General features: G+C 51.6%; 4 protein-coding genes across 4 annotated transcripts; 1 reads left to right on the forward strand and 3 right to left on the reverse strand.

Annotated features, from left to right (window-relative positions):
* Window positions 1-5,473: 5,473 nt before the first annotated feature.
* EI97DRAFT_455902 (uncharacterized protein) lies at window positions 5,474-8,154 on the forward strand (the record flags this gene model as incomplete). Its single annotated transcript, XM_033800681.1, has 3 exons — window positions 5,474-6,103; window positions 6,158-7,521; window positions 7,572-8,154. The coding sequence occupies 3 exons, from the start codon at window positions 5,474-5,476 to the stop codon at window positions 8,152-8,154; spliced, it is 2,577 nt and encodes an 858-aa protein (XP_033657230.1).
* A 170-nt stretch (window positions 8,155-8,324) lies between these two features.
* On the reverse strand, window positions 8,325-10,401 carry EI97DRAFT_184079 (uncharacterized protein). The gene has a single exon (XM_033793539.1). It carries the CDS (start codon window positions 10,272-10,274, stop codon window positions 8,496-8,498), a length of 1,779 nt encoding a protein of 592 aa, XP_033657231.1. The 5' UTR covers window positions 10,275-10,401; the 3' UTR covers window positions 8,325-8,495.
* Window positions 10,402-10,584: 183 nt separating this feature from the next.
* On the reverse strand, window positions 10,585-11,288 carry EI97DRAFT_184135 (uncharacterized protein). Its single transcript, XM_033793540.1, has one exon. It carries the CDS (start codon window positions 11,039-11,041, stop codon window positions 10,679-10,681), a length of 363 nt encoding a protein of 120 aa, XP_033657232.1. The 5' UTR covers window positions 11,042-11,288; the 3' UTR covers window positions 10,585-10,678.
* On the reverse strand, window positions 11,162-12,884 carry EI97DRAFT_370583 (kinase-like protein; the record flags this gene model as incomplete). Its single annotated transcript, XM_033795240.1, has 4 exons — window positions 11,162-11,763; window positions 11,815-12,220; window positions 12,270-12,418; window positions 12,680-12,884. 4 exons carry the CDS (start codon window positions 12,882-12,884, stop codon window positions 11,162-11,164), a joined length of 1,362 nt encoding a protein of 453 aa, XP_033657233.1.
* Window positions 12,885-12,971: the final 87 nt, after the last annotated feature.

A 12,971-nucleotide genomic window follows, 5' to 3' on the forward strand; every position in this document is an offset into this window, starting at 1 on the left:
CGTCCGTCGTTATGCTCCGAGAACCAGACCTTCCTTCAATCTTTAACATTTGAAAAACGTGCTTTTAATGATTCGACTCCTTCCTTGGTCTTGAGCCGCGTCCACCGCCTTTTCTCCATCCTCAAAGCATTCTCCTGCTGGCTTCCCTCTCCCTTGCCCATAGCCCAGGGACGTCCTTGACTGTGGCTCACGCCCCATTATTTCGAGACCTTACCTGCCTGAGAGAGACACACGTCTGCCGCGATTAATAAATAGATATGGAGCTGCGCTGCTTACCACAGTGCTCAAATGCAGATCTGAGGTCAGAACCCTTGGGAAGGCTTCGGCCAATCGCCTTGTAGATATGGTTGGAACGCGATCCTTCAGAATCGAGGATTTTGACTCGTGAATTCTGTATGCGTGTACGGGGAACGTACGAACGTCGCTATTTTTTGGGTCGTATGTCGTTGCTGCGCGGTAATATTATTCTTAGGCCTTTACCTGCCTTCACGGTCGCTTGTACTGTGCATGCGGCCAGGCCATAAGGGCTCGAGGGAATAGTGAATACCCCTTGGAGTAACGTCTTGAATTCGGTCTCGCGGTCATGCGGCATCTTACAAGTACTTGGGATAATAAGCCTCCCTCGCCAAATTCCTCTGATCATTTTCGGTGAATTGCTCTAGTAGGATTGCCGCAGCGGATACTCGCACCACATGCCAACCAGAGGTGTTGGCATGTGGTGAGAGTAGTACTTAAGTAGAGGCAGGAATAGGGGTGAGCCGCTCTCTACAGAGCGTGCATGCTCGATGATTCTCCTCTTCCAAGCTATTTGAGTCAAGAGAATGGATGCTATCGGGCTCTATCTCAGTACGATTCTTCCCTCATGGAGATGCATTACAATCGACTCGCCCACGAAACGGTAATGTACACGGCGCATTTCTCAAAACCAACAGACTTCGTCCTTATCTACGCACTTGAAGATCTAGAGATTTGAGGAGAGACCCCGCTGCAACATATTACCTCACGCAGATGATGAAGTCTTTGCCTCACGAGTACACTCTTCGGTGACAGCATTGCATCGTTGTACATCTGCGACATGTTTCGAAACCGTAAAACAAGGCCTAACACATACAGTCTTAAGCAATATCAAGTGCTGCCTGCGAATATATTTCTGCATAGTACTCAACGCAGCTACGGCACGCGAAGGCCGCTCCGACTGAACAGTCGTATTGCCACCGCAGACTTTGTGAGATTCCGATAAGATTCAGTGAAGCCAGACATTGTCCAACTTCAAAAGGTAATCGTTCGTCGTTCGTCCTATAAGCATATCAGAACAAGGAAACCTTTGGCGCTCGCGAGCAGGTTTCTCTCCAGCTATGATGAGACCGATTCTGTTTCAACCGTCTAACTGGCCTTTCTAATTGCAGAATATTACAACTGCTCACCTTGTAGTATAAACCATTGTACACTTTCGAGATCCTTGGCCTGATGATATTTCGTCTTGTAAAGTACACTCAGCCAGTTATGTACTTCGAAGAGATCTTTTGCCGCTAGCTTCCCAAGGTTTGACACCGTTTTGGAAGGCGAGCTCAAGCTGTACGAGTGCGGCACGAGCACACATCTCTACAGTTATATATTGTTAGTTGAAGTCCGAGTACTGTTGGTTCTATCAGATGTATGTTTCCGTTCCCTATACGTACCCTTTTCTGCAGGCTTTTCTGACAGTACCGTGAGACCGCCTTGCACTTCGTCATCGGGTTCTGCATGTGCGTTCCAAATAGCGTGAACCGAGCAGGTACGCCGCTCTCGTATCACCCCTTTCAGCAAGAGTACAGAGAGCGGAACTGTGTTGCCTTCCTAGGTATTGCTCACATGTCTGGCTCTCAAAAAGAGACTGGACGACTCCTCTCCAACAACGGGCAAACACTATCTTGTCGTCAAGCGCCCAACGGAGGGGTGGCTTTATTAGACATCTGCAGCATAAACCTGGAGGCAAATCATTTTTCTTAAGGCTGGTACAATATCATGGAAGCCATGTCATCCGTAGCACCTGGACTGGATACACTTCATAGGAACAACGTTCCTGATCGGTACGCTTTTTCAAGGCTTAACCTGCAGTCCTTATCTTACCGTTCCGCTTACTTTCATACCTACAGAGATGAGACGATTACGAGGAAGAGATATGCAGACGCTAGAAGTCACGGGACTAAACATAAATATGAAAAGAAAGAAAATTATGCACACTATAGGACTTGAACCAAGGCCCTCCACATGCCAAAAAGGTTGAGCGGCCGAATCAGTGCAGTACTGCGTGACTCAACCTTTGGAAGCCGCTAAACCTTTTCGCTATCCTGTACTCAGGGCGATAATAATGGCAATAATTATGGATTATATAGGGAGTAAAAAGTCAGCTGTAGTTACAGAAGTGGCAGGCACGTGGAATTTCGACGTGCCGAACACAACGCAAAATGGTAGCGGGATTCAAGGCAAACGGCAGAGTTGAAACCCCACAGTTCGATGACCTCAGCGAGTCCGAAAAGATGCACCAAACCTAGTCCACGACGGGAATATCTTTACAAGCCTTCGACAATACCCCAATGGCCCCGTCTGTCGATTCAGAATATCAGTACAGTGTCTCCGACGTCGGCGAAGGGAAGATACTCAATCCGTCAAGCACCGGCCTATACCTCCCTAAAGGCTACTACGCAGGCTATGGAAACCCGCAGAACCGCGGCCCGGAAGTCAATGGGCCCTCAGGCTGGACCAAAGCCGCGAATGTGTAGTCCTTTGGCATGATATGCGGGCTAAGTTGCTCGAAATGCGACGCTCTATCTGCGACTCGAGCAAAACCCCACCTTGGATTCTCGACGCCATTCGAAGCCAACATCTGGACAAGGACTAATCGCTTTCGTCTCGAGATGGAGGATTCATCGTCCCGTTGGCAGTCCAGCGCGTTTGGGAACCCTGTCCTAGGCATGAACCGGACGAGCGACCGGATGTGCATACTGTAGCCCTAGGCTGGATGAGGTGGGTGTGGAGTTCTATGTCGAGGGTAAGGAACGATTCAAGAAGGAGAGTGAAGTGACTGGACCTGGAGTGATACGAGAGCGGCGGAATTGAAGGGTAAGGGGACGCATATAGGAGGGCGCAACGATGGTCTAGATTTAGGTTTGGATGCTGTTCAATAGCCGGATCTAAACGATGTGCCTGATCTAAATTGAAAGCATCGTGTTAGAACAGGGACGTTTAATAGACAAGGTTGATAAGAACTTACTGTATGTGCATCCTTATGCGATGACATGGGCTAGCTACGGAAGCATTCTTGGAATAGTGTAACAAGTCGCTTTGTGCAACAAGTCGTTTAGTGCAAGCTAATAACTATAGCTTCCGCTCTTACGAGAATGTCGTCTTACGGCTTGTTATGCCTATACAGCGGCACTGCAAAGCTGACTACAGGGTCACTTGCATTGCTGCGCCTCCTACAGGTTTGACCAGACGTGGAAAACTGCCAGCACAGAGGACGCGCATGTAGCTGTCCAGCCGGACGTGGAAACAGGCAGCACGTCAACGAATTCGGTAGTCTCTGCGGACTCCGCCTCGAGAACGTTTGCTTGCGCGGCCCGCTAGAGAAAGGACACAAATCAGAGCAAGTGAAAGCCAATCTTCCCAGCATAGAATTTGTGGAAGTGACTCGAGCACTACCTGATGTATTTTGTATAGTACTAAACGGTCTCCGTTTACTTGTTCCTCGAAGTCCTTAAACTCGAAGACTCGACACCTTGCGCACCTCCCTTCGTAGCCTCAGCCATTTTCGCTCCCGTGCTAGGTTCGTCTCTGGAGCCGCTCTTGTTGCCGGAACCGTGGACTAGACGTGGAGTCAACCCGTTAGCACAGTGCATCGAGATGGATATCTGGTGTAGAGACCATGGTGAAAGAGATACGGATACCGGGTTGGATGGACGATAGGAGATATGAAGGAAAACTGATTTAGAGAAGGTCTAGACGTACCGACTTGCTCGTACAGCTCGGAGCCTTTTGAGAGTTGCGGGTTGGCTTCCTCGGCGCCCTCGCGGTGGGAGGAGACTACGTTGTGGTCGCGGTTGTGATAGTGTTGCATGGTGCGATTGTGAGTCGGTTGGGGGTGCGGTTGATGAAATGAAAAGATAGATGCTTGCAATTGGAGGCAGCAAACGCGGAAATGAGATAGATATTCAAGAAAAATGTAAGGTAGGTTATTTAGGTGATATATCGATAAAACTGCCATGCTAGTATGCATTACTCTATGTTGACGTACCTCAAATATCATCATTGGTTCCGTAGCGATAGTGCTACGTCACTCTTGCATTCTAGCCTCAAGTGGAATCGTCGCTAGCTTGAGCACTTAACGCCGGCCGTCTCAGCCTTAGGGCAGAAGAGAAAGGATGATCGTGTAGGTTGTATGCGAGTGGCGCTTAGAGATGATACGTGCTAGGGAGGAGGTGAATCTTCTTGGCGGCAATGCATGGTCAGGAAGAGTCCCAACGAAACGAAAGAAATCGCGAAGCGAGAGAGAAACAGCGAAATGTTTCTGGATTATAGCTGGTTTGCGTGTGGTTAGCGTGTTATTGGCCGGTCCATTCCTATGAAACTGCAGGAGCAGGAGATAGGGCCGGGAACGACGCTGTACAGAAACATTGCCGCGTGGAATTTGTGGTTAGAGACGACGAAGAGAAAAAGCGCGACCGTGAGTCACTCAAAACGGTTACAGAGTTCATGCACACATCAAGATATAACATGTTCGCCTGCATAGCCATATATAGAAAGTCGGTGTTCGCTGTGCACCCTAAGTTGGCGTTTCTTTCCAATTGGACCGTAACCGTCACTTGTATTCTGGGGTTGGCATACTTAGGAGTTGTGGCAAGCCCTTGGTTAAGCATCGTAGCTATGGTGATGCAGATTTGATCTTTGGTAATATATTCCTGTATTACTCTGGAGTAGTCATGGAAGACGTTCAGATTGAATCAACTTCTAGTAGTATAGATCTTCTTAGATATGTTACAAGTAGCAGCCTAATACCTTCGGTGCGGCGTGATGTGGCTTACTCTTACTCGATTCTACACAGCAGAAGAACGCACTGGATGAGATAGTCGCGGAATACTCGTGAGGCTTTCGGCCCCCATCCGAAGCGCAGAGGCTAAGAGCACTCTACATCTCTTCTCGGCCAAACAGCACGAACCGCTTCACAGTTCTCAAACGTGATTTGTCAGACACGCCTGCGCCTCGTCGGCAGATTTCCTTATACAGTAGGTTTTCGAATACGACAGGCTGACAATGATGGTATAAGGTTAGGCATAGTCCTTGGCTACGCGCGCAAGATAATACCTAGTCTGGTACGGATTAAAGGTAACGTTATCCGCAAACCCGAAGAGTTTCGGTCAGGATAGAAATATATCAGCAGCCCCAACCTGTAGTAAATGGTGATTCCGAACTCCATGGTACCCTGCAGCAAGCCGCAATGACCCACGAACCTGCCATCGAGTTGGGAGGAATTAGGAGCACTGAAAGCAGAAGTTCTGCGGGCGAAGCACTGAGAGATGATGCGCAAGCAACTCCGCCGTACGTCAATGATGAACTTCACGCGGGTAGAACGAGAAGGCAAAGGAATTCAGACGACGAGGGTCATCAGCCTGCGGCGCTGAATGAAAGCGACAGCCTGCTTCTCAAGTCGGCCCAGTCGGAAATCCATGCCCTTCCAGAACAATTCTCGTCATCAAAACACGCCGCTACATCCACATCCGTCAGGCAGATTTCGCCCCACAACGACGATGAGAAGTCCGGGCTTCGTCGACGCAATCATAATGCCACACATACATCTCCTACGCGGTCTCTGCTGCGATCGGTCGGTCTCAAAATCGTAACGTCAGGCAATCGGATTAGGCGGCGACCACAGCAACGCGCGACAGGAGAACCGCCCAAGGTCGTCGAAAGCCGATCTCTCATCCTCGCACTGACGAGGACTGGTGCGCATATTCTTCCAGTCAGCGCGACGGTGTTCCTCATCTGCTTCAATGCAATCGGATTTTTGAATGGACCCGATATCAGCACTGCGGCCAACTTCACCCTCCAGCTTGCCGCAAAGTTCTACGTGAGTAAAACATTCATATGGTGCTTGGAAACCTCAAATGCTCACGCATGTTAGGAACTTGCTGTTGTGGGGTCCTTGACCGTCATCGTCCTCGAGATAATCCGCTACTATCTCTTGCGTGAAGGTATCACTTTCGGCCTCGTAGGTGCGGGCGCCACCTTCTCTTCACTGAATTTCCTATGGTCTCCCGAGTTCTGGGGCTTGTTCACATCGAGTGTTCCTCGGCGAGTCAAGATCTTTGTGGGATCGGCTTTGATTCTGTGCTGCTTGTTGGCTTCCACCATCGGTCCCGCTTCGACGCTGCTTTTCCTGCCCATACAGTTGTGGCTTCCAGCTGCTAGTACGGAGTTCTACCTCGGCGGGACCGAAGACCAGCTGTACCCGCTAAGGCTTACTGCTGAGCATGGCGGTCCGGATATTTGCAGGCAAAGCCCTCTTCCGTCCTACGAGCAGTGTCTCTACGCAGGCTTCACAAAGATATTGCCATTGATGACCACTGTTGGCCCCGTTCGCCCCGGCTGGGGTGTATTCCTATCCGGCGGGTCGGGAACCCAGGTTCCACCGCGTATTATGACTGGAATGTCTCCAGACCAGTATAAGAATTATTCGGTGGTAGCAGAGACATGGGCTATGATGCCAACTGTGGCTATGATCGCACATTTGCAGGTATTAGGCATTGCTAACGGTGCTGCCTGGGGCTACGCCAAGGGAAGAAACAGGAGACTGAGGGACTTTGTTGGCGGTGGTGGCGGGTATGGCATCGCTGAGGGAAAGCTTCCCACTGTGCGTACAGTGTGCGGCAATTCCCGGCGTATCGACAATAATACCGCGACATTGGAGTTCCCTGTCATTGAGAGAGATAAGTATTGGCGTGACGGCCTTAAAACGGGCCCGATCCAAGAGGTCCAGATCGGGGATCTAGCATCCGCAGACGATGGGGACATGTTCAAGCGCTTGAATATCTCGCACCGACAGGCACGCGCCAAGTGGGTAACACTACCTCCAAGTCTAGGATCTTCTGTCAGCGCGGGCGTTATAGTCACTGGGCAGAACGACACTACGCTTGTTGCGCAAGGTTGCGTTGTGGATGCTCGATGGGCGCAGGGAGAGTACCTGAACCACTTCGATTCCTTCCTGCATTCCCTGGATGCAAATCCTGGCAAGCAACCGATGTCAGAGACTTCGGAATTCAAGTTCGACCGCGCACAGTACCTTGACGAACGGTACAAGCCGTATTTTGGACCGACTATGAATATGACCAGCGAGTGGTTTGACAGTTGGATCTTGCCGATGCCGGAACAAGCCCAGATTGGATCGAGCTACAACCAAACGAACTTTGAGGCTCTGTTGAACACTTCCGCGATGAACGACCCATTCTACCGACTTGACCAGATCGATAACTCGCGGATCAACTTAGAGTAGGAAGGTCCAAGCTTGTTGCGCGGCCCGAATGCTGACACTCCCCCAGATACTATATCACAATGTTTCTTCTTGATGCGCTGTCCCGTGTAGGCTTCAGCCTTCAAACCCCGACACCGACAGCGAATGGCATCAAGCCCGAGCTGCGTACTCCTGGTGTCACCGACGACAAGTTCCTCAACGGCGGGCCTATCTATGACCGACCGAATTTTCCGCATATGACCTATCACTATCGGACGTTCAAGTACGGCACTGCATGGTATTTCAACGGATACTCACAATGGATTGCACTTAGTGTGCTGCTTCTGCATACCGTACTTGCATTAGCCCACTCCATTCTCATTCTGTGGAGACGTACATCGAGTGAGGCGTGGGACAGCGTCGCGGAGCTAATGGCCCTGGCATACAACAGCAACGGAGATGGAGAAGAACTGGAGAACTGTGCGGCAGGGATCATTTCGGCTGATACGCTGAAACGAACTGTAATGGCTGCGAAGAGCACAGATGGGAAAGCGCAATTGGTCTTCCTCGACGAGGGAAGTGGCGGCGGAGAAGTCGATTCTGGGCGTGGAAAGGATGCGCTGTGGAGGCGAGGGCTAAGTCATATCTTCCCCGGGGAGGCACTTGGTTGAGCCTCAAGTTGATGCAGTGAGATTTGCCATGATAACGACCGATAACATAAATGAATCACAGTCAGCTAGTCTGCATGACTTAGGCTTGCGTTGTAGATTCCTGCCTCAATCGTTTCGAGGAGCCGAGAAGAGTAGCGGAAATCAAGGTCGACGCGTGTCGTGTGATAAGGAATCGCAATTAGTGTCCGTCTAGTTGCGTAGTGAAGACCTCATGCAGTATACCCAGGTGGTATCATGCCTCCCAAGAAAAGATTCCAATCCCATACCACTTTGGGTCCACGTGATGATAACCCGATATGACCCCAACGCCAACGCTATGCAAAAGGATCCATCTTCATCCTTTACTTCCTTGCCCTCTTCGTACTCTTCGTACTCGCCTGGCTCAACACACTCGCACTCCTTTTCCTCGCCCTCGTACTCGTACTCACCGCCTCACTCGTCCCCCTCTTACTCCTACCCTCATCCTCGTCGGCCTCACCATCCGCATCCTCCTCCCCTTCGCCATCTACTTCCATCTCCTCCGGCCTCGGCGTCTCCCCAACCTCCTCTCTCTTCACCGCCGCCGCAGACCCTGCATTCCCTCTCCCACTGCCCTCCACAGCAGGCATCCCATTCTCCTTCGCCTCCTTCTGCGCCTTCATCGCCTCCAGAACCCTACACTCCCCCTCCTCCTTCTCCCGCACCTTCCTCACATCAAGCAATTTGCCCACCTTACTAACCAGCTGCTCAAACACCTCGGCAACTCTACTCGTCGGGATACTGATAATCTCACTGATACCCAGCTCCGCCAACGCAGCGGCAATCTTCTGCGTCTGCACGTTGGACTTGGCCTGGCGCATCTTGAGCAGCTTGTCGGAGCCGAAACTGACGCCAGAAGTGAGACGGTCGTGCGTGGAGACGTTGAAGCGGTATTCCGCTTGAGGGGATAGTTGGCGGACGGGTGTCGGTGGAGGGGGCTGCGCCATGCTTGTTCGGCGGTTGGCGGCGAGTTGTTGGGCGGCTTGGCCGTTTGTTGTTGGTGTGCCGGCTGCTTCGGTGGTTGACAGGTTGAGTCTGCCGCCTGGAGCGGGTGGGCCCGCGGCTTTCTTCTTGTTCTTTTCCTGTGCGACGAGTTGGTTGAAGAGTTGCTGGAGGCCGGCGGAGGTGTGGAAGGATTGGAGACCGGGGGCGTTGCCGGGATTGGGTATGGGGGTTTCGAGACGGGCACGAAGTTCGTCGCGTTCGGCGTCGAGACGGCTGGCGGCCATGTTGATGCGTTGGAGTTCTGTGAGGAGGAACTCTTCTTCTTTGACTTCGTCCATGCTTCGGTTCATGAGTGCGGCTGCTAGTTCTTTCCGATTCCGTTCCGAGTGCGGGTTGTACTTCTGCAACGTCTCGTAGAGCTGGTATTGCTCGGCGTCCATCTGCACCTCCGGGATGCGCAATCTCATGAGCCGAGCGGAGATATCGTAAAAGCGGGCTTTGAGATCTTCGACGGTCCGCGCTTTGGTAGGCGCGAATGGCATAGTACTGAGAGCGTTCGAATCTCCCTTCTCCTGAGGTCCTTGTGCCCCACCGGGCTGGAAATCATAACGATCCCATATCACTGGCCAGCGATATGCATAGTCTTTCACCAGACTTAGCAGATAGTCCGTCTCTTCTCTACTCCAGTCGTCGCTCCGGAGATGTGCATCGTACTCTTCATCTGTGAAGGTGGGCATATCCACTTCAACGTTGTATTTCACAAAGTCTGAACGCGAAACTATCGGTTGCACCTCCAGCGAGCTCGTGTCCATAGATATATCCCCATCTTGCTGCTGCGCCACCAGTTTCTCCCATTCGTCTTTGCGTCGCCAGTGCCTGAGGACGAGGCCATCGCTTCGGGCTTGGTTGGTGAAGCGCTCTTCTACCCATTGCTTAGCCGGCCCAGTATTCCGTTTCGGTCTGTACGCCTTCTTCTCCTCATATACGGCAACAGGCGGCGGTCGTTCTCCGTACAGCGCAGCTACTTCGCGTGCGACGCCTTGTATCCTCGGTTTTGCGGGCGCTGCAGGCTTCGCTCGTTTCGGGACTGCTGTTTTCGTAGCATCGCTGCCAGCGGGCAGGCCGAAAATGTCGCGCACGTCGCGGCCGGTCGCCATCGTGAATAATGACTGAGTTACCTCACAGGTGAAGCATTCACCGGAGGGCAAGAGATGAGGATTTCGTCGGGTCGCGATTTGCGCAGTTCAGTTGATGGCAGAGGACGCGGTGACCGGGGTGAACTTCCGGGGTCACGTGCAACTGATGCCAAGCACTACCTATGGCTTGTCTCTCAATAACATGCAAAGGATACAAGTATGGAGCCATCTCTTTATACAAGCGTCGTATCTAGCAAAGTATTACCTAGAGAAGCGTACGTGGTAGGGAAATAGAGCCCATCTGCTTCACAATATACATCACAACGCATACCCAAGCTTCAGAATCGAAACCGATACCATCTATATATATATGATTGCTTGCACACCCTACCAAAGCCGGCAGCAGGGTACGCACAACCCTCCTATCAATGACATCTTCCCTCACCAAGACTTCCCCCCATCTGCACATGCTGTTTTCGCTGCCATACCACCACCGCACCGATTACGCTTAAACAAAAAAAACGGAACCAAAATGGATAAAACAGTCGCAAGCGCATCCCCCAAAGCAAGCAAAGCAAAGCTCTCAACGCCTCACGCGCCAGCCCAAAAGCCCTCAGTCCCATGATCCTCCCTTCCAACGCAGCAGCAGCAGCAGGAACGGAGAAAGAGACAAGAACAAGGAAAGAAACAATCCATCCAGATTTCAGTGTGTCGTGAATGACCGGTTTACCAAATATACTTGACCTTGACTGACCTGATGAGAGACTTTCGATCCGTCTATGAATCATTACAAACTACCTTCTGTACAAACGCAGCAAACGACTGGAACAACTTTTCTGGGATGCTATGATGGAAACGACATGAGTGCTGAACGCCAAATGCTCGAAAACGGAGGCGCGGAGTGTAATCTATGAGCTACCTCCACCACAGCACAAGATGGCAGACAGCTTCTTGAAAAAGCTGGGCTTCTCTTCTCCGTTGTGTCTCGGCGGTTGGGCAACGTTCGGGCTTTGTGCGACATTTCTTTGGTTCGAAACGAGGTTTGGCTGGCTGTTCTGAAACTGCGCCTGAGTTGATCCTTCCGGCGGCGCAAGTTCTCCCATGCTCTTCCGTTTGGCTGCATCCGGATGTCCGTACTTGCCCTGCTGCATGTCTCTAGGGCTCCTTCCTGCGGGCGCACGGGTTGCTCCAGGCTTGGGGAGATCGGCATTAAGTCGTTGATGATCAACGGGAAGGTGAGTCTTCGGTTGTCTGTGAGCTTGGCCATGAACATTGACGGCAGTAGATGAGTTCTGGTGGGTGGGGTTCTGGAGGTGGTGGGCGGCTGATGGATGTGCTTTCATGACTTCCCAGCCCTTTCCGTTGTTCAACTTCATCCAGTCGTACTCGCCATCCTCCACTTCGCCGGTGCTCTTGAGGGCTTGGGTGAACAATTCACGGAGGTAGTCGTAGTCAGGGGTGTCCTCAAATCCAAGGTTGCGCACATAGCTGAGGTACTTGTTGAATTCCTCTGTGAACCGTCAGTGGGGGCTCGAATGATAAGGCGTCGTGGGAACCATACCAGGGAATCCCTCGCAAAGGTCTTTGATAGGGGTGGTTTGTTTCTTCTCGCCAATCTTCTCGTACTTTTGCTTATTTGTAGCCGCCTTCAGTCCCTGCCAAGGCAGCCCACCGCGAAGGAAGTACATGAACACGTGGCCGAGAGCCTCCAGATCATCTCGTCGTGATTGTTCCCTTCCCAGATGGGTGTTGATACTCATGTATCTGGCGGTACCAGAAAGAGACTTTCTTTCGCGGTAAGGAATGTGCTGCTTGGTCTTGGGATCACGGTACTGCTTCGCCATGCCAAAGTCGACGACGTGGATGACATTGGCGCTCTTAGTTCCGGGTCGCCCAATCAGAAAGTTGTCCGGTTTGATGTCTCGGTATATCAGATTCTTCTCGTGTATTGTTTGTACTCTTGAAAGCTGGAGGTAAAGTCAATGAAGGGCCCTCCAGCAAGGACAACAAACATACCATCTGCTTCGCTACCATGACAACAGTCTTGATGGAGAACTTCCGGTTACAATGGTCGAAAAGGTCCTCGAGACTGGGCCCTAATAGGTCGATGACGAGGATATTGTGAAGACCCTCTTGTCCGAAATAGTAAACATTAGGTATTCCAGCTATAGCAATCTCAGCAAGGGTTCCATAACATTCAATATTGCCTCGAATGAAGCGTTTTTATGCTGGAACTGATCCGAGGGAGAAGGGTGCTCGGCATCCGAATCAAGACAGACCCGAGCCATTGCCGCAGCGAAGAATCGCGAAGCCCCGTCCTTCCTGCAATCATGGAACAGGATTCGTCGGCTCGAGGGATCGGAGTCTCACATCACCCTCACAGGCCATAGCCAGAAACAAGAGGAAGCAGAAAAGAAAGCACTTACGGCACCCAACAAGAATCTTATACGTCCGATACTCATCCCTCAGCTGGGGAGCATCGCTCTTCCTGGGCTCAAACTTGATCGCAACCTGCTGCTGATTGAGCAGATTGGTGCCCTCGAAGATGACGCCAAACGAGCCCTCCCCGATTTTCTTGCCCACGCGGTAGTGGACGCCCACCACGTTGGATGATGTCGTGCCCGTTGACATGGTGGCTCTTCTCCGTCAAGGTACGGTGGTGATGATGGCGGAGGCCGCAACAGCTGGCTCCGGGGGTGCGTTGTTTTGGGGCTACAC

The sequence above is a fragment of the Westerdykella ornata genome (assembly GCF_010094085.1).
Source record: "Westerdykella ornata strain CBS 379.55 unplaced genomic scaffold EI97scaffold_3, whole genome shotgun sequence".
Classification (NCBI taxonomy): Eukaryota; Fungi; Ascomycota; class Dothideomycetes; order Pleosporales; family Sporormiaceae; genus Westerdykella; species Westerdykella ornata.

Coding starts and splice junctions, on each gene's coding strand:
- EI97DRAFT_184079 (XM_033793539.1), bottom strand. CDS start 10,274: ATGGCGACCGGCCGCGACGTGCGCGACATTTTCGGCCTGCCCGCTGGC.
- EI97DRAFT_184135 (XM_033793540.1), bottom strand. CDS start 11,041: ATGATTCATAGACGGATCGAAAGTCTCTCATCAGGTCAGTCAAGGTCA.